At 59.8% G+C, this 18,837-nt stretch overlaps 1 protein-coding gene across 1 annotated transcript in view; it reads left to right on the top strand.

The window, feature by feature from the left end:
• The first annotated feature begins 524 nt into the window (after positions 1-524).
• Positions 525-18,837, top strand: part of PPP2R3B (protein phosphatase 2 regulatory subunit B''beta) — a 56,761-nt gene continuing 38,448 nt past the window's right edge. Inside the window, exon 1 of the mRNA XM_079727921.1 lies at positions 525-874. Coding sequence (XP_079584047.1) covers positions 542-874 — 333 coding nt within the window. The 5' untranslated portion in view covers positions 525-541. The remainder of the gene's footprint in view (positions 875-18,837) is intronic.

Here is an 18,837-nt window from a genome sequence, read left to right as displayed (position 1 = left end):
CCCTCCAGCCCACCGAAGCGCCCCAGCACAGCCGCGGCTGGAGTCGTAGGCGCCGACGGGCGGCGCCGTGATGATGCCGCGCGTCACGGTGACGCACAACATAGGCGACCTTCTTTGGGAGCGTAGCTGGCGCGCCCGTTTTGAAGCTGCCCTGAGTTGGGCGGGCCCCGCCGCGGTCCGGCCTTCCGCCTCCGCCGGGCTCCCGAGTCCGCGCAGCCCCTGGGCGGGGCGCCGCCGTACCCCTGACCCCTGACCGATGACCCCGGACCTCGACGCCCGCCGGGCAGTTGATGCCACACCAGACCCCGGGCCCGCCACGCCCGCCGGGCCGCTGCCTCCTCACCGGGCCCCGGGCGCGCCACGCCCGCCGGGCCGGGCGACTTCACCCGGGACCACGGGTCCGGGACCCCCGTGGGGCTCGTCCCCTCTGGCGGCCGTCGCCTACTACGCGGAGATCCATTCAGGCCGGACTTCGGTCCCGGCTCCAGGCACCTGTGCAGGAGGAAGGAGTCCCCCTGGAAGGAGGGGCCGAGCCCCGGAGATGCCGCCCGGCAAAGTCCTGCAGCCCGTCCTGAAGATGAAGGTGGACGAGCTCTTCCTGTGCTGGCTCAGCGAGTCCAGCACGCAGGCAGTGCTCCAAGACTGCTTGCAGAGGATCAAGATGCCCGGGGGGCCTGAGGGGGTCGGGGGAGACTCAGGGCAGCCCGGGCCCCCGTTCGCAGCCCCGGCCCTCGCCTGCAGGCCGCGCGGGTTGGATAGCCCAGGGGCTCCCAGCCCGTCCCCCGCGTCCACCGCTCTCCCCCTGGGAGCCGCCTCTAGTGCCCGGAGTGGACCACCTGTTCGAGGGCCTCGTCGATCCGCAGGGACGAGAGTAGTAAGTTACTCTTCCTTCTAACGCCTGCGGAGGTAACTCGGGTCGCCTACCGACGTGTAGCTGAGGGTGGTCGAAGATGCTGGAGGAATGTCAGGCGTGAAAGCGCTTGCACGTCTAGTCTCTTCCCCCTGCCAAGAAAGTCTCGCACACAGAAAAATGTTGTCTTTGACAGATTCCCAAGTTGGTCGTCATTCTGGAGTTTGTTTCCGGTTGGTTTTAGTTATCCATGGCTCAGCTTCTTCTATTCTGCCTAGCTTCTGAACCTAGAGGTTTTATGCCCCACTTATCTACAATAAGGACAGCTGGACAGCAGTATATTTAATTTTTTTAAAAAGGTGCTTTTTGATATTTAATACTGTGTCGGTTAAAAGTAATAAAGCGTCTCCAGGTGTTACGGGAAAACGTATGGTTGCTGCATATCGTACCCCTAGCATACGCCTAAGCCTGAAGGAGTGTGACTGTTCCATTGGGACTTGCTGATGACATTTAAGTGTTTTCGGTTGAGCCCGCATCCATCCCATCAGCAGCGCTGAGCATATCAGGAGGAGGGACTTCCCCCGTCACTTAGTCTGCTGGTTTCCCAGAGGTGTCAGGGAAAAGCAGAGGTGTCAGGGACGGCGGGGGGGGCTTGTTCTTAACCCTTGATTTTTGAAAAGTCCAGTTTGTGGGGGGTTAGTTTACATACAGGGAATGGTGCCTATAGGTGTGTGGGCCGGTCGTCACACATGTGAACACACCAAGGAGGAGAGCGCTTCCCGCCCCCAGGGCCCCGTGCGCCTCACCCCAGGCAGCCACTCCGGCTCCCAGGATCTGTCTGAGGTGCTTGCCGCCGTGCGGCGGGCCCTGCTTCCCTCTCCCTGCCGAGTAGGGTCCCGTTGCGTGGATGGACCACAGCCTGATTGTCACTTTAGCACTGGAGGCCACTCGAGCTGTTTCTGCGTGTGCTCCTCATGAATGAAGCTGCTGAGAACCTCGTGTGGACGGGTGTTTGCATCTCTCTTGGATGAATGACCTCGGAGTGGAATTGCTGGGCTGTGCGCTGTGTGTGTGTTTAACTTAAAAAACAAAAAAACCTGAAAAGCCTCCCAAGCCCGTACACTGTTCTGAGGCAGGTGTCACGTCCCGTTTCCCCAGCCGTGCGTGCGGGTCCTCGTCCACGCCTCCCCGGCACTGGCTGTCCTTAGACTTCTACTTCAGCCGTCCCGGCGGGCGTGTTGTGTGTCATGGTTTTATCTGCATTTCCCTGTTTTCTGGTGACGGCGAGCATCTTTTCATCACTTATCAGCCATTGTGCACCGTCTGTCCAAATCTGCTGCCCCTTTTGAAAACTGGGTATTTCTCTGTCATTGAGTTGTAAGGGCTCTTTATGTAGAATCTGGATGCGGCTCCTTTATGAGACACATGTTTTCACGTATTTCTCTTCAGTCTGTGGCCCGTTTTGTCATTTGTTTAACATGTGTTTTGAAAGCAAAAGCTGTTAGTTTTTTGATTCTTTCAATTTTATTCTTTTATGGTTCTTATTTCTTACATCCGATCTACGAAATATGTGCCTGTCCCAAGCTCTCAGGGTTATCTGCTCTTTTCCTTCTAAAAGCTTCCTGGTTTTCACTTTTGCATTTAAACTTCTGATCCATTTCATGTAAGTTTCTGCATGTGGTGTAAGATATCCAGGTACACAGCAGATTTGAAATCTATCATTTTCCCATTGAGTTGCATTGTCTGAAATCAATTGACCGTATGCGTCTGGGTCTATTTTCTCATCCCTAACCCACTGATCTGTGTTTGTGTTCTCACTCTGGGGTGCTTTGTAGACTAACTTGTGGAAAGTGGGTGGTGTACGGCCAACTCTGTTCTTTTAAAACAGCCCTGGCTATGCTGACATTCGCATTTCCACCTAACATTGAGAATCAGCTTATGAACTTGTACAAAAAAGGCCTATTGGCATTTTGATTGGGATTGCAGTGAATCTGTAGAACAATTGGGTGTAACTGATACCCCAAAACAGTTGAGTTTTCCAGCCCATGAGCTCTGGATGTTTTTCCATTTACTTACGTGTCCCATAATTTCTCTCAGCAATGTTGTGTGCATACAGGTGTCGCACCTCCTTGGTTAAATTTATTATCCATCTATTTAGATCTTTCTCTGCAGCCGTTTTGTAGTTTTGGGGGTATCCAGTTAACCATTGATTCCCTCAGGACATGTGACCATGTTCTAGGTTAGAAGTGCATTCCTTGGAGACACGCTCGTGTGTACGTGCAGATGCGTGTACACACAGCAGGCACGTGTGTTTACTTTGACGCGTCCTTAGATTTTCCAGCAGATGTGTTGGAGACAGAAAGGACCTGGAAGTCCTCAGAGCAGAAGGTCAGGATCCTGAGAGCATGTCTGACGGGGGCCTTGAGTTTGCCCGGTGACCGTGACTTCACAGAGGGGCTGAGCTTGGCCACGTTGCATTCTGTGGATCTCTTAGTGAAGAACGATTTCTGGTTTTTGTAGTTGGCATCAACGAGAATCTTTGTGCAGGAAGGAGGGGAAATATTGAGAACTTTTAATCACTGGTCAGGAGTTTGCCACATTGAAGCGGTGCGAACCTAGACGCCCTCCGTTCTCTTCCTGACGAGTGGAACCTGGAGGTTTCTCGCGATCACGTGGTGGGGGTGTGTGCGTGCTCTTGTCCTGTCCTCTCGGGCCTCCCAAACAGGGCCCGGCACCTGCAGCCTGCATGTGCCCGCCAAGGGTACCTCATCTGGTACCCGGCGTCCACCTGGGTGCTGCCTGGGCCGCCACTCCTGTTCCTGACTGGCCACAGAGAGGGCTGCGTGAGGAGCCTGAGGGGCCTGAGATGCAGATTGGCCGCAGCCCACTCCCCAGCGATGGTGGGTATCGCCTCGCCCCCAAGCCCTCAGCTCCCCCAAAGCTGCCTGTGGGCCCCCCGTGGACCAGCTTCCCCAGGCCTTGTCCAGGCTGCTGGGTCGAAAGGGGCCGACTTGAGGCTCGGCCACTGGATGGCCACTGAGGCCCGGGTGGGGGAACACTACATGGCAGAACCCAATCCAGGGGAGCCTGGTTCAGAGGATGTGGTTCAGGGGCCCTGGTTCAGTCCTGGTTCAGTCCTAGTTCAGGGGCCCTGGTTCAGGAGCTGTGTTTGACTCCTTGCTCTGGGGTCCTGGTTCAATCTGCTTCAGTCCTGGTTCAGGGCCCTTGTCTGGTCGGATTCAGGAGTCCTGGTTCAGTCCTGGTTTAGCTTGGCTCAGGAGCATTGGTTCATGGCCCGTGTCCAGTCCTGGTTCAGGAGACCTGGTCCAGTCCCGGTTCAGAGGCTCTGGCTTAGTCTTGGTTCAGGGGCCCTGATCCAGTCCTGGTTCAGACCTGGTTCAGGAGTCTTGGATCAGTCTTGGTTTAGGAGCCCTGGTTCACGAGACCTGGTTCAGGGCTCTGGTTCAGTCCTGGTTTAGGGCCGTGCTTCAGTGGTCCTGGCTCAGCCCTGGTTTAGTTCTGGTTCAGGAGGGTGCTGGAGCTGAAGCCGGGGGGCGTCTCCATGGGTTCCCCGTAGAGCAGGCGCCTTCAGCCTGGGTCTCTGTTATCCCCAGGGCCCCACCAAGGCAGAACGCGCCCATCACGTTGCCCCACGTGGGATGGGACCTTTGAGTGGGGCTTGTAGGGAGGCAGCATCAGGGCCCTCCCCACCCCGGAGGACTCACCTGCACAGTTGCCAGTGGGAGTCCTCGTGGCGGCGCCTCAGAGCCCAGGGCCTCAGGAGCTGGGTTAGTGACTGTCTAGAGCAGAGCTGTGTACCACCCCTCAGCCCTGTTTGTGACAGAATTGCCTAGGATTTACACTTGTTTCTTTGGAGCATTCATTTTCTCAGCACTCTAAGCAGTACTGTGCGGGTCTCAGGTCAGCGTCAGACTCAGGGAGTCTTTCAGAGCCTTGAAGGGCAATCTGGGAACAGGTCCAGAGCAGAGAGCGCTGTGGGATCCTCTGTGAGTGTTGTGACCTGGTGACCTGCTTGGCGGAGCTGATGACATCCTTCAGGAGGGCCCTGGGGACGGACGGATGCAGGGGCAGATGAGACGGTCTTGGGGACAGGTGGGCCGTGGACGGGAGAGTCCTGAGGCTGGACGGATGCGTGGGTGTCCTGCGGACAGGTGGGCCGTGGACGGGAGAGTCCTGAGGCTGGACGGATGCGTGGGTGTCCTGGGGACAGGTGGGCCGTGGACGGGAGAGTCCTGAGGCTGGACGGATGCGTGGGTGTCCTGGGGACAGGTGGACAGGTGCAAGGGAGGCCCGTGAAAACAGCTGCTGAGCCCCTTTCCAGAATTCCAGTTTCGGGGGCTGCGGTGGTGGTGGAATTTGCGTCTCTGCCCCGTTCCAGGGTCTGCTGCTGGGAACCCCTGGGAGGACCCGTGCTCGGAGCAGTGGGGACAGTCAGTCAGTGCAGGGGACGGGGGGGGGGGCTCTGGGGAGGCACTTCGGACCCCGCAGCAGGACCGGGGCCCTGCCGTCTACACAGTCTTCACCTTGGCTGGGAAGTGGCGTCGCCGCGGGAGGCGCGGCTGGAGGGGCCGGCGCGCGTGACTGCGGCGGGAGCTGGGCCGAGGCGCACCGCGCGCGCGTGCGCCGCCTCCGGTCCGCGCGGTTAGGACGGGACCGTCAGCTCCCTGCGGGGAAGCTGCGGAGCAGGGGCCCTGGGCGCTCAGAGCCGCTGTGCTCACGCCACGGGCGGGCCTGCAGGGGGGCCACGGCGGAGGCGTCCGTGCTTTCGGAAGTAGGCCCGTGGTGCTCCCACGTTGGAACGTGTCTGTCCGAGTGACGCTGTGCCGTTTCTGGAGTCTGTGCTTTTCAGGATTAGGTGGAAGTTGAGCTGCCGGTGCCCCGAGACCAGCTGCCAGCACAGAGCCCGGGGGGCCAGTGAGTGTGTCGGTCTGCGGCCACAGCACCACTGCTCACCCGGCGGCCGCGTGCGCCACGTTTCTGGTTGTTGCGGTTGGGGGAGGGGCCCCAGCATCTGGGGTGGAGACCAGGGCTGCCCCCCGCCCACGCCCCGCCCCGCAGACAGTCGTCCACCCCCCGTGCGCACAGCACCGAGGCCGAGGCCGAGGTCTGCTCGGGAGGCCGGCTGGCCGGTCCCTTCACGATGTCACCTCCTTGCCCCGGGCTGCAGTGTCCTGACGAGCACAGAGCCAGCAGACCCTGTGGTGGGTCAGAGGTCAGACCCCGCTGTCACGGCTGCCTGTTTGCCTGCTCTTAACAGCGTGGTTAGGCTCGGGTGTCCAGGAAGGCACGGTCCCACAGGAAGCCTGTCCACGCAAACGTGTTCCAAGGGTACGTTTGCGTGCTGAAGAGCACTTCGTGTCCCCACAGGGGCTGTTGGTACGGACGCGTGTGTAATTAGACCGGGACGAAAGGAGGAGGCTTCCGGAGCGCCCTGGATCAGAGTCTTCTGGGCAGAGTTCGCGTTTCAGGGGCCGGGTGCGACCGTTCTGGGTCCCCACCAGGGGAAGGCGGCAGGGTCCCCGTGGATGCTCCCCCTGCACCCGCCGGGGCCAGAGTGGTGGTTGTCTCGCATGTGGGGGGTCGGGGGCAGCATTTGGGCCTGGGAACGGCTCCCAGGCTGTGCTACGTGTCCTGCCAGCCTGACCACCCACCGTGCACCTCTTCATCCCCTGGAGCCACCTGCTTCGCGTCTGTCTGCGCTGCAGCCCCAGGGAGGTGGGGCTGGGCCTTCCCTGCTCCTTGCCTCTTGCAGGTGCCCCATCAGTGGTCCTGGAAGAAGGAAGCACCTTTGCAAGGCCGTGCTGGAAGGGAGAGTGAGGACGCGTGGTGCACGGGTCCCTGAGGATCCCCGGGGCCCCAGGAGAAGGGACGCAGGGGGGTCCTGGAGGACGCTTGCTGGGGAGGATGGCGGAGCTCTGGGGGTGGCACCAGCACCCAGCTGGGCACCCAGGAGGGGGTCAGAGGCAACGGAACGGGGCTCCTCAGGATACAGAGGCCAGGGGCTGAGGGGAGGGTCCAGGGGCTGCACGAGGAGGTGGGTGCAGGGTCTCCAGGAGGACGTGGGTGCCGTGGTCTCCATGAGGAGGTGGGGGGCAGCTGCTGGTCCTTGGACTTGCAGGGCTGCCTGTGGCTGACGGGGTCCTCTCAGGCCTGCAGCTGCAGGGCTCTGTTGCCGCCCTGGGTGGAGGTCCTGGCTGACTGTGACCTGGGCTTCTCCAACTGCCACAGATTGGCTGGCAAGTGCTGTTCCCAGTGTGTCAGCCGCGTCTCCGCTTTGAAGTGGGGTGGCCTGGTGTCGGTAGCGTCGTGTGCTGGAGGGTGCTGCAGGTCACCGGGCTGTGCAGAGGTGCGGCAGACCGTCCAGGGCAGAGCTGTAGTGTCCCTCTGGCTGGCCGAGAGTGGATGGCTTAGTTTTGGAGATGCGGTGCCCTCCCATTTAGGGTTCCAGGGAAGTTAATAGTTGTGCACAAACCCTCTCCCGCCTTAGTCACCCACTGAGGCAGCCAGGGCTCTCAACAACGTCCATAGCAGTCCGAGGTCTCCTCTGCAACTGCAGGCGGACTTTTACCAGCTGCATTCTCGTGTCCTTCATCCCATAAAGCTCACCGAGTTCAAGCACGTGCTTCCGCACCCCATCTCCTTGCTGAGCACTGCTCCCTGAGCGGGGCTGCCTCGCATTGTGTCTGCTGGACCCTGGGCCTGTCCTGGGCTTTGAGCTCACGGGTATCGTGCTGAGCACATTCGCCCGTGAGTCCTCGTGAGGACCGTGTCTGCACTCACCTTAGGGACGGGCCTAAGGAGGAATCGCTGGGTTTTATGGCACATGTGCATTTTGCTGTTGAAGAGACTGTCAGATTGCCTTCCAAAGGGCTGCGCGGTTGGTGTTCCTGCCCCATCCTGACCAGCCCTGGGTATCGCCAGGCCTCTGACCTGCCCCGTTCTGGAATGTGGGCCTCTGGGGGCACCTCTGCGGCTTTTTCTGTGTTTCCCTGGTGACGGTGATGTTGGGCTTTTTTGCTGAAGTGTCCGTTCAGATCCTCTACCATTTTCCCCACTGGGTCGTTGGTTTTCTCATTCAGTTGGTAAGTCCTGTGTGTATGCTGGATACAACTCCTTTATCACGTACAGGATCTGCAAATTGTCTTCCTAGTGAATGACTTCTCTTATGTTCCATTTCTTCTACCTCTTTTATCAAGATATAGTTGACACGCAGCACTTCCTAAGTTTAAGGTGTACAGCGTAATGATTAGACTCGCGTAATGGTGAAATGCTGACCAGGATAAGTATAGTTCGTTATCTCATATAGATACAACATTAAAGATATATTAAAAAAAGATACCTTTTCTTTTGCTGTGATGAGAACTCCTAGGATTTACTCTTAACAACTTCCATATATAGCAGTGCTAATTATTTTTACCATGTTGTGCATTACATCCCTAGTACACAGGTATCCCCTCACTGGAAGTTTGTATCTTTTGACCTCCTCATCCAATTCCCTCCTCACACCCGCACTTCCTCTAAAGGGAATCTGATCTCTTTTGCTATGAGTGTTTGTTTTGAAGTATAATTGACCTATAAAACTATGTTCTTGTTCTACAAGATAGTGATTTGCTATTCCTATACATTTCAATGAATCTAGTAATGATATGTTACCCTACAAAGATGTTACATAATTACTGTTTCCCACACTGTACATTTATACCCTTGACTCATTTATTTTGCAACTGGAAGTCTGTATCTCAGTCTCCTTCACCTTCTCTTATATTCTTATTAGTGTTTCCTGAAGCAGAAAAGTTTTTAATTTTGATGAGGTCCAATTTATTACTTATTTGATGTTCCCAAAAGTATAGTCCATAATCTAAACAACCTTTGTCATACCCTAGGGCAGATAGGTTTTCTCCTATGTCTCCTCTAGAACTTTTCCAAATTTCGCTTTTATGCTTAGACTTATGGTCTCGTTCAGGTTAATTTCTGTGTGTGGTCTGAGGTAAGTTTCGAAGCGTGCTTTTTTATACGTGATTACTCAATTGCTGCAGCGTCGCTTTCTGAAATGACTTCCCATTGAATTGTGCCGGCGCCTTTGCCGGAAGTCCCGTGTCCGCAGGTGTCTGGATGGTTCCTGGACCTTCTGTCCTGCGCCTGTGAGCACCTGTGCGTGCGCTGCAGGTCGCTGTGCAGGCCGCCCTGCGTTCTGGTGAGCTGAAACCAGCACCCTGCCCACCCCGGTGCACGGCTGTTGGGATGACTTTTCTGGGTGCTTTTTGCTGCCGTAGATGTTTAGAATCATGGTGCCAAGTTCTACACAAAAAGGCGGCTGAGGTTTAGATCAAGGCCACGTTGTCTGCAGACCCTGTGGGGCAGTGGCCGCCCGGCAGTGCGGGTCACCCGTCATGGAGGCTACCGTCCTTGTCCGCGGGGTTTCTGGCTGGGTGGACAGGTCTTACGGTGCCTCCCCTAGACGAGTTGCTGGGGCGTTTGCTCCTTGTGCTGCTGCTGGGAGTGGAACTGTCTTCCCGGCACCTCCGCATGCTGACTTCCGACAGCCATGCTCTTGAGTCCCCACCCTGTGAAGTCGCTGACCCGCTGATCAGTTCTGCGGTCGGTAGGTGCTCGAGGACTCTGCACCAGGGACGTGCTGGCGTGAGGGACAGCTGTCCCACGTCACCGCTCCCGGCCGGCGTGCCTGGGACTCTCCTTCCTGCCCGACACTTCAGCTGAGGTCTCGGGGCCTGGTCAGGGGGCAGCGCTGAGAGGGGAGGTGCTCGATTTGTCCCGGCTCAGCGAGAAAGCATCCCGTCTTCCTCAGGATGACATAGATACAGGTGTTTTCATAACGCCCTCCGCAGGTTGAGGAAGCTACCCTGTATATTTAGTTGGTTGGGAACTGTTAACATGAATGGGTGTTGAATCTTGTCCAGTTCTTTATGATCACGTGATGTTTTCTCACTTGATCTGTGGGTGTTAACCAACCTTGCTTCCTTGGATGAATCCACTGATCCCAGCTGATGATCTCGCACGCTGCTGGGCTCTGAGGGCTCCCGTGTTGTGAGATCAGTGTGTCTGTGGTCGTCTCCCACCTTCTGTGTGATGTCCTTGGCCGTGGTGTCAGGGGGATGCTGGCCTCCCAAGAGGAGCTGGGAATGGTTACTCCTTGCTCTGTTTTCTGTAAGAGTGTTCAATATCGGTATCATTTCTTCCTTAAAATGCTCTATAGAATCTAGGCAGGGGGTGAATCTGGTTTCTGTTCCTCTTTTGTCTGGAAGCAGAAGTTTCACCGTCACTGTTGAAAGATACCTCCCTGGGTGCCGAGTCCCAGACCACAGAGCCCGTTTGAACAAACGTCAGATCCTTTCCGTCCTACAGACAACACGCTGTCGTCACAGAGCAGCGTAGAGGTCAGCGCTGTCAGATAAGTCCAGAAACTTAAGAACAGACTTCCAGAAAACTCCTTCGCCAGAGGGGAAGCGCCGTGAGCCTTCTGAGATAGCTCAGACCACACGAGGAGGCTGGCACTTCCTTGTCTCTGGCCGCCTCCGTCTGGGGGCCTCGTGTGCACGTGGCCTGGCTGCCTCTGGGCCATTTAGGAGCTGGGGCAGGAGATAGGCCAGGGCCGAGGTGACTCTGTAGCCGGGCTGCAGAGCTGATCGTCGGGAATCGTTATTTTATCTGAATCGACGCTAAATTGTGGACAGTCCATCACGTGTTAGTTTTTCTGGCCAGCATTTGGCTCCGAGCTCAGAGAATCATGGGATGAGCAACATGGGGAGGGGGTGCTGGTGGCAGGGATGGGCTGTTCTCTGCTGTCCCGGGGACTTCAGGCCTCCATGGAGACCCGGGGCCTCAGGGGTGCCCGTGGCCTGCTGCCAGCCCCAGGGTCTGCACCACCAGAGTTGGGTGCCGTCCATACCGGGCATGGCTAAGAGGAGTTTTCACGGGTGTTTTGCCAGCGAGGGGCCGCCCCCTGGCCCCCGTGGCTCTTTCTGTTCCTCGTGACAGGGTCTGCAGCCTGGCTAGTGGCTCAGGTTCCGGAGCACCAGGGCCTGGGCTGAAGGAGGGGAAAGAGAGCCGGTGATGCTGTGTCTGCACGTGCCGAGCGCCCGCGTGGTTCTAGACGCTGCCTCGGTGGGTGTGCTGCTCTCAGAGCAGTGGCCGCGGGGGGCAGATGTTCCCCATCTGTGGAGCGGCCCGGAGCCGTCAGTGCTGCGCAGGATCAGCTGCCTCCCTGAGCTGGGCCCACTCCACCCCGTGGCCTGCGGCCTGTTTCCTCACCTCCTCCCTCCGTCCGGGGTCCTGCAGGTGAGCCCTTGCTCTGGGGCAGAAATGTTACTGAAGGTTGCTGGGGGTCTCGGTCTCCCTCTCTCCTGAGCTACCTTTGAGCATTGGAGGAGCTATGGATTTTTCCCCAGTTTACCTAGAAGTGGAGAAATGAGTAAAAGATTCCTTTTTTCTACTTGGGTTAAATTTCTGGTTTGTAGCCAAATTGTAAGCTACAAGTGAGGGGTCTTGGGGACTCTCTCCGTGTCGGTTTCACGCACCCTCAGCACTGCAGTTGACGCACGCGTACCAGCATCGCTACAGAAACTTAAAGCAGGAAAGTTGAGAGCTGACTGGGACACGCAGCGTCTGTGTGGCCGGGAGGCCCTGCGGGCAGCTCCTGTGCTGCCCCAGCTGCCCCTGTGCTCGCCTCTCTTGCTCCGTGCAGCAGCGCCGAGCTTTGCTGTGAAAACTCACCCCTGGGCTTAGCAGCCCCTGTGTTCTCGGCAGCCTGTGTTCCCCAGTCTGTGCCGGCACGGGACCTGCGGCCATACCGTGGGCTGGTTGGCCAGGGCCAGGGCCAGGCACAGGGACAAGCCCAGGTCTGGGGCAGGACACATGCTCTGCCTTCCCCTGGGAGGAGCTGCATAGCAGGGGCCAGCAGTGGAGGACCTGGACAGTTTTTCAAGCTACAGGAGGAGCGCCTCTGCCCTGGGGTTTGCAGGGGAAGGGGGAACAAGAGTGAACCTGCAGGTGCGGCCGTTCGTGGCAGAGGCGTAGCGCAGAGCCACAGGGCTGCGCCTGGGCCCGGAGGTCTCCCTGAGCCACTGATGACCCGCTGCCGACACCCTGAAATCAGAAGTTTGTCCTGAGCCTGGTCCCTGCCCGGGGCGTGGTATTGGGGGCCTTCCTGCGTGTTGTGTCCGGGTCTGGATGGGGCAGAGCTTAGGCGCTGTGGTCTCACACCAGCTAGGCTGGTTCTGTGGCCACAGTGCGGTGCATACACTGCCCTTGTCTGTGTGTCCGGAGAGCCAGAGGGGTCGCCAGCCAACCTCTGAAACTTTGAGGATGTTCCAGGAATGGGGAGAAGGACGGAATAGGGTAAAGAGATGGGAAAGAGGCAGAGGGGAAGGACGGAGAGAGGGCGGCCCCCTGAACAGGAGTTTGGGGCAGGGTGATGGTGCAGGTGAAAGAGGAAGCGGGTCTGAGAGGCTGCAGCCCTGCGATCCCGGCTAGGGGACACGCCGGGACGGGCAGACCCCAGCTAGGGTTGGGACAGGACACGGACACAGTAAGAAGTCAGTGCTGGGGAGGGACGTGAACAGGCCGGGCCCGGGGGCTCCAGGGCAGCGACCCCGCGCTGCGTGATGCTGTAATAGTGGACACACGTCTCTGTGCGTTTGTCCAGACCCACGGAATGTGCACCACCACGACGCGCCCTAGGGGGGACCGCGGACTTCTGTTCACAGCAGCATCAGTATGGGGTCATCTGTGTGCTCATCGCTGTAACAGATGCAGCGCCCAGTGCGGGGTGTTTGTGACAGGGAACCTGGGCTCCGCAGGGGAAGCCCACGGGAGCTCTGTACTTTCTGCCCAGCGTCTCTGTAAAACAAAAACTACCCTCCCCCCAAAAAAAGTCCATTAGAGAGACAAGGAGGAGGGTGGGTGGGTGAAGTGCCTTCCGACCCCCCGGGGTCATGTCCCCAACATCGTTGTCTGGGGGCAGAGGGAAGGGAGCAGGGAAGGTCAGCTCTGGCCGAGCAGGCATTCCTGGGGTCCTGGGATTTCAGGGGTGGGACATGCAGGCCTGATCTAGACGGTATGTGGGGGGAAAGACCGCCCAGAGGTGGGGCCTGGCTCTGCTGCTGCTTCGGCCTCGTGTTAGGGGCTGAGTCGCGTGCTCTCATGGCTCACGTGACACGATGGTGTGCGTCATCGGTGTCGTATTCCACACCATGCACACCATCTATGTCATCTGCGTTCCACTATACTCTACACAGCCGTGTACGCCACGGCGAGAGCTATAAGACCCCGAGTTCCACCCCAACCCCGAGTTTTAAACAAAGGCCGTCAGAGCGTCCTCTGCCGCTTAAGTGTATCTTCTCAACTCCTGAAGGGCTGGTGGGTGGCCCCTTCGTTTGGGGCCGTTTTCCCGACGTACCAGCTCTTGGGCCGCACGTGGGCTGTCGGGCGGGCGTGGCCGGGGCGCCGGCCGCAGGCTCTGTAGCAGGTTCCTCTTAGTCCTGGACAGGCTGCCCTTGTCCGGAGAGAAGGCCCACCCTCCCAGGAGCCGGCAGGCGGCGTCTCCAGGTCCGCTGCCCTTGCCGGCCTGCCTACTGGCTGAGCTGAGGGAGGCTCTCGGCGGGAGAGCCGCCTCCGCGCGCAGCAGGCCAGCTCGGGGCGGGCGTCCGGCGCTCCGTCCTGCACCGCGGAGCACAGCCCGGGCCGCGGGAGGGGCCGCGCGTCCGCCACGCCTCCCCTGTCCCCGCCGCCGCCGCGTGCGCCCGCCCGGCCCCGCCTGAGGAATGCGCGCGCCCGAGGCCCGGCCCCCAGAGCGCCGGCCGGCGATGCATGGAGCGCGCTGAGCCCGGCCGTCTGGACCGCCCCGACCCCGCCGGCCCCGGCCAGCCGCAGCTCCAGCCCCGCGAGCGCGCCCGGCCCGGGCCCCGGCGGCCCATGCGAGCAGACATGCGGCTCCGGGACCTGTCCCTGCGCCAGGACCCCGACCTGCGGCAGGAGCTGGCCTCGCTGGCCCGCGGCTGCGACTTCGTGCTGCCCTCCCGCTTCAAGAAGAGGCTCAAGGCCTTCCAGCAGGTGCGGCAGGCGGGCGGGCGGGTCCGCTGCGTCCGCGGGCTCCTCGCCGCTCTGGCGAAGTCGGGGTGGGGGGCTGCCTGGGCTCGGGGGGCTCCACCTGCGCCCGTGCGCGGCTCCCCTGGAATAGCGCCCGTGCGCGCAGAGAGCAGGTGTTCCCGTGCGGTTTGTCAGGGAAAGCGCTGTGAAGGGAGCCGCCGGCATCTCCTTTCCTGGAGTTCTAGCAGCGGATACCCCGGGCGCGGCGCGGGGCAACGTCGTGGTGGGTCTTGCGCGAGGCGGGGAGGTGTCGACCTCGGGCAGTAGGAGGCTTGGGGACTTGACCCTCCGTAGGTGCGCAGCGAGCCTCTCCGTGTCGTTGGAGCGTGTGGAGCCCTGGGTAATAACAGCGCAGCGCTGTTGGAAAGGAGAGCGCGGCTTGCCGCGAGCGCCTGCGTTGTTTTAAGGGCTTTATCGCAGGCACGTACCAGCCGGAGCGCCTTCTCCGCGGCTTCAGTGACGACTCGGCTTGTAAACATCACGGCGCTTCTCCTCAGCGCGCACAGAAGCAAACCCCGTGTCTGTGCCTCGTGTGTGCTTTGTAAATTCGTGTAAGGGGACCATGGAATTTAAAAGTCATGGCCACCTGGGATCTTTTGGCAACTGGAGGTTCTGCTGCCTTATGGATATTTGGCACGTTCATCACTTGTATTTTCGCCCAGGCGAGGAGTTAAAGGTCATCGCGTGGCCAAAAAAAAAAATCACATCGAATCAAACCAGGCTGTTTGGGGTGGGAAAAAAGACCTGCTTTCTGCTGGTAGTGTAATTGGATGTTTTTCCTGGGAACATGTCTCAAATTTTACAGGGCTTCTGGTACTTTTTTGTCTGACTTCTCTCCTTCAACTTGTGAAATTCTGTCTGCAAGTGGCTGATGCTTGTATGTTTGTTGCTTGTGGAGAAGGAAAGTCTATTTAGAATCTGAACGTGGAGACCTTAAAGTGGAATCAGCTAAGGGTGATCTTCTACAGAGAGGAGGTGTGATGTTTGCTGTTTACCGTTTGTGTGCGTGGCGCACACATGGTGCACACAGGCTGCGCCGGGGTGTTCCCTGGATTGGGGAGTCCTCCTCCTCCCCCCACGGCGGCTGTGACTTGATCTTGGTGTATGGGGGGTCCTGGCTCCACGCAGAACTGTTCATGGAAGCCTGGTTGTTCCAGGACGCCTGTTCGTCTTACAGAATCACTTTTTGGGATATGCGATTCGCTGTTGCCTTTAAGAGGAAGAAGTTTCACGTTATGGCAGATGTGTTCCAATGACGTTTCCCACAAACGTCTGCACGTGCTGCGTGGAGTGAGTGCTTCTCAGGGGCGGGCATCGGGGGAGTGTCGGGGAGGCGAGTTTTCCTGGCTTCCTTCACCCCTTGGTGTTTGAGCGTGGACTCGGTGCAGAGCCGTGGGTGGTCGGCAGACCTCAGGGCGTGGGGAGGTGGCGGGGGCGTGGGGAGATGATGGGGGCGGAGGGCAGCTGGGGAAGGTGTGGAGATGGGGGCGTGGCCGGAGAGGATGGCCTGAGGGAGGTGGGGTTGGCCTTGTGGGCAGAGGGGGACTGTGAAGGGATTGGGGGGATGCTTCGTACGTGCCGGCCCTGCTGCCAGCTTGAGGCATCCGCGCTGGACTCGGGGCCAAGGGAAGGTGTGCAGCGAGGCTGTGTCGTGCGTGGGAGGCTGTCCTGCCCCTGCGGCCCATGTCCGCCCGCCTGCCCTGCCTGTGGCGCCCGCGCCTTGCGCGCTCTGAGCAGCCCCGCGACGTCCCTCAGACCTTGTCCCAAGCCCTCGCGGGCCTGCTATGGCCGTGCTGCCCGCCCTGTCCAAGCCGGGTCCCGACCCTCCGTCCCCCGGCGACTGACTCTCGGGCTCTGCACACACTCTCCTCCGCTGTCACTGTGCCCTGGTCCCGCTCACGCCTGTCCAGCTTCCCCATGGGGTCCTTCAGGTGGATGCACGGGCCCCATGGGGCACCGAGAACGCAGCGCAGCCGCCCCTGGGGGACAGTGCTGGGTGTTGACCTGACCTCTCCTCCACACGGTGACAGCCTAGTCTGGGGACTCTGATCGTCTCCGGACACCGCACGGGGTCACAGCGCTGCGCAGGGTGGGCCCTGAGTAACCCCTTGATCCATGCTCCCAGTACCTAGGGGTTGGATGTGGGCCCCCAGGTCCCTGAGCCCACAGATGTGACCCCTCACGCCGCCCCCCGTCCCATCCACGCCCCCAGCCCTGCCTTCCGGCCCTGTGGGCCCCAGCGTCCTCTGGCTGGGGGTGCAGACCCAGCCAACGTCTCAGGCCCCTGCCTCGTGGACGTGGAGCCCCAGCCTGTCCCCTCACGGCAGCCGCCCTGCTCGGCCCAGCGCTTCGTGGGTCTGAGAGTTTGCTCTCCAGCCGCCTTTTCTCCCCTGGAAACCTCCGTGGCTCATGTGGCCCCTCGACGCCGGTCCCTCTCCTGTGGTGGCTAGAGGACTTTTGAACAAACCCACGCGCAGGGCCAGCCGTTCTCATCTTTGTTTTGGTTGGCGCCTCTGCTTTAAACTTTCACAGCTGGACTCTTCCTGTCCGTCCAGCGGGCCGTTGGCAGGTCTAGCTGGGGAGCCTGCCGCCAGCCGGTGGAGAGGGGCCCTGGGGTCGGAAGAGAAGCAGCTCTGGCCTGCACGGCCTCCCAGCCCGGCGGTGGACTCTGATGGGCGCTGTGCCCGCCCTTGTCCCTGCGCCGCCCGCCAGGCTCGGCCGCTGCCTCTGGGTCTCAGCTCTGATGGGGCCGGCCCGCTGGCTGCTGCCCCCGGGCTGTGCCACGCTCGCCCTGCATCCTGCCCTGGCAGAGTCGGAGCCGCGGTCGTTTCCGCCGCCCCAGCGTGTGTCTGCCCGAGGGGGCGCTGGCCGTGCGAGGCTGCGTTTAGAGAAGGCTGGCCTGGGCGCGCACTTGTGCGGGCCCACCTCCCGGGGCCCCTGCCGCTGCGCAGGGATGGCCGTGCTTTCCCATGAGGCCGAGTTTTCAGCCCTCCTGTGTTCTGGGGGCCCCGGGCGTCTCCGTGCTGTCTGGAATCGTGATGAGTCAGGCTGCGCTGGTGGCCGTGCCGGCGACAGAAATAGCTCTTGCGAGCAGGTGTCATCTTGACCGGTGCCCGGGTGACAGCCGGGAGGCGGGTGTCAGGCGTGTCGCTGGGAGGGAAGCTGCCCTGCTCTGGGAGCCGAGTGCCCCACCTGCTGTGTTGGCTTCTGAGAGGCGTCAGCCCTGCTTGAGAATCCTCCCTGTCTGTCTGTCTGTCTCACACACACACACACACACGTATTTGTGCGACGTCCGCTTTCATTGTGGATGTCCAGCCTGGCCGCCGGTAGCTCAGGAAACAGCCCCCGTGGTCCCCTCAGGCTCTGCTAAGGCCTGTTCGGGGCCTGGAGGTGGCCGGCTCCCAACAGCGCCACGTGTGCTGGAAAAGAACGCGTGTCCTGCAGCTGTGCCAGCCGCGCTCTATTTATGGCCCAGAGATTACACTGAAAAATCTCCCGTGTCCGTGCCCAGCTGTTTGTTTTTCCGTCATCCGGTGGTCCGTCAGGGGTGGCGGGGGAGCAGGCCTGGCCTGCCTCTGTGCCGCGTCCCTGCATTTCCCCAGCACCTTGGCTTGGTCGGCGCCGAGGCTGTGCTGGGGCACTGGTCAGCTGCGGGTCGGCAGAGCTTCCCGTGATGGACGCCCAGCGTGGTGTCCTGACCATCTCTCTCTGTCACATCCAGACCTTCAGCCCTATCTGGGCGTGAATATGGCGATGCCAGCCTTCTTTTTGTCACTGTTGGCTGCTGTATCTTTTTCCACTTGTTAAAAGTTTTCAACCTCTGTGTCCTTATATCTTACATGTGTTTCCTGTAAGTCACTCTTTCTTTTTTCCATCTGATCTTTGTTTTTTAATTGGAACATTTCATCCATTTTCTTTTATAAGGACTATGAATCCGTTCTGATTTATTTTCACACTTATTTATGTTTCTGTTCATGCTCTCCTTTCCCTCTTTTTTATCTTTTCCTCGCCGGAGTAGTTAATACTAGCTTACTGCTCATCTTACAAGGCAGTGACTTCGTTTCTCTAGGTACAGAGTCAGCATCTTCACCCTCGAACTCAGAACCGTCAAGCCCTTCAACGCCGGCCCCCTCCCGTTTCACGTTGTTGTCCTGAGAGTCTTTAAAGAGGAGGTAAAACACTATTCTTCTCACCGATGTGTGTGGAGGGCGCGTGCGTGGACGTACCCAGGTCGGCACCACGTTCCTTTCCCTTCGTTCCGTCCTGCAATTCAGACCTTCCATTTGGGAGCGCGTCGCTTCCTGCCCGAGCCCAGTTCTCCCGGGAGGGGTCTACAAGCTGACCGTGGGGCAGGCGCCGTGGAGCTGGGGGCGTGGGGAGAGCTCACTGCTCTCAGGAGGCTCCACTCTGCTCCGCCGTGTCCCTGGCGGCTGCATTTCCCTTCGCTTCCCGGGTGGCTGGGGAGGGCGGCGTCCCCGTCCTGACAGCGGAGAAAAGAGCGCATGTTGAGCGGCACCTCGTCTGTGTGTGTCTGCGGCCGTGGCCTGGCAGGTGGGGATACCTGCCCTGGGACCAGCCGGCCCGGCTGCTTCAGGGATGGGCGATGGTGGCACCCGGCGCTGAGCGCCGCCGTGCCGGGGAGGATGCCAGAGGCGTTCGTGCAAGCCAGCAGCCCTTTCCGCAGGCGTGAGCCGTGAGCTGCTACAGGTGACAGCCAGGACGTGGGGCCTGCGCTCCATCCTGCCCTCCACACAGAGGCGAGGCAAACTGGGGAAAACTGAACCCGCCCAGAGGAGTGAGCCCGGGGGAAACCTTCCCCAGGTGAAGCCTGGCATCCCCAGGAGACGCGTGAACCCTCGAAT

The sequence above is a fragment of the Hyperoodon ampullatus genome (assembly GCF_949752795.1).
Source record: "Hyperoodon ampullatus genome assembly, chromosome: X".
Taxonomy (NCBI): domain Eukaryota; kingdom Metazoa; phylum Chordata; class Mammalia; order Artiodactyla; family Ziphiidae; genus Hyperoodon; species Hyperoodon ampullatus.
The sequence above is the reverse complement of the archived record's forward strand: the minus strand, read 5'-3'. Positions and strand labels throughout refer to the sequence as shown.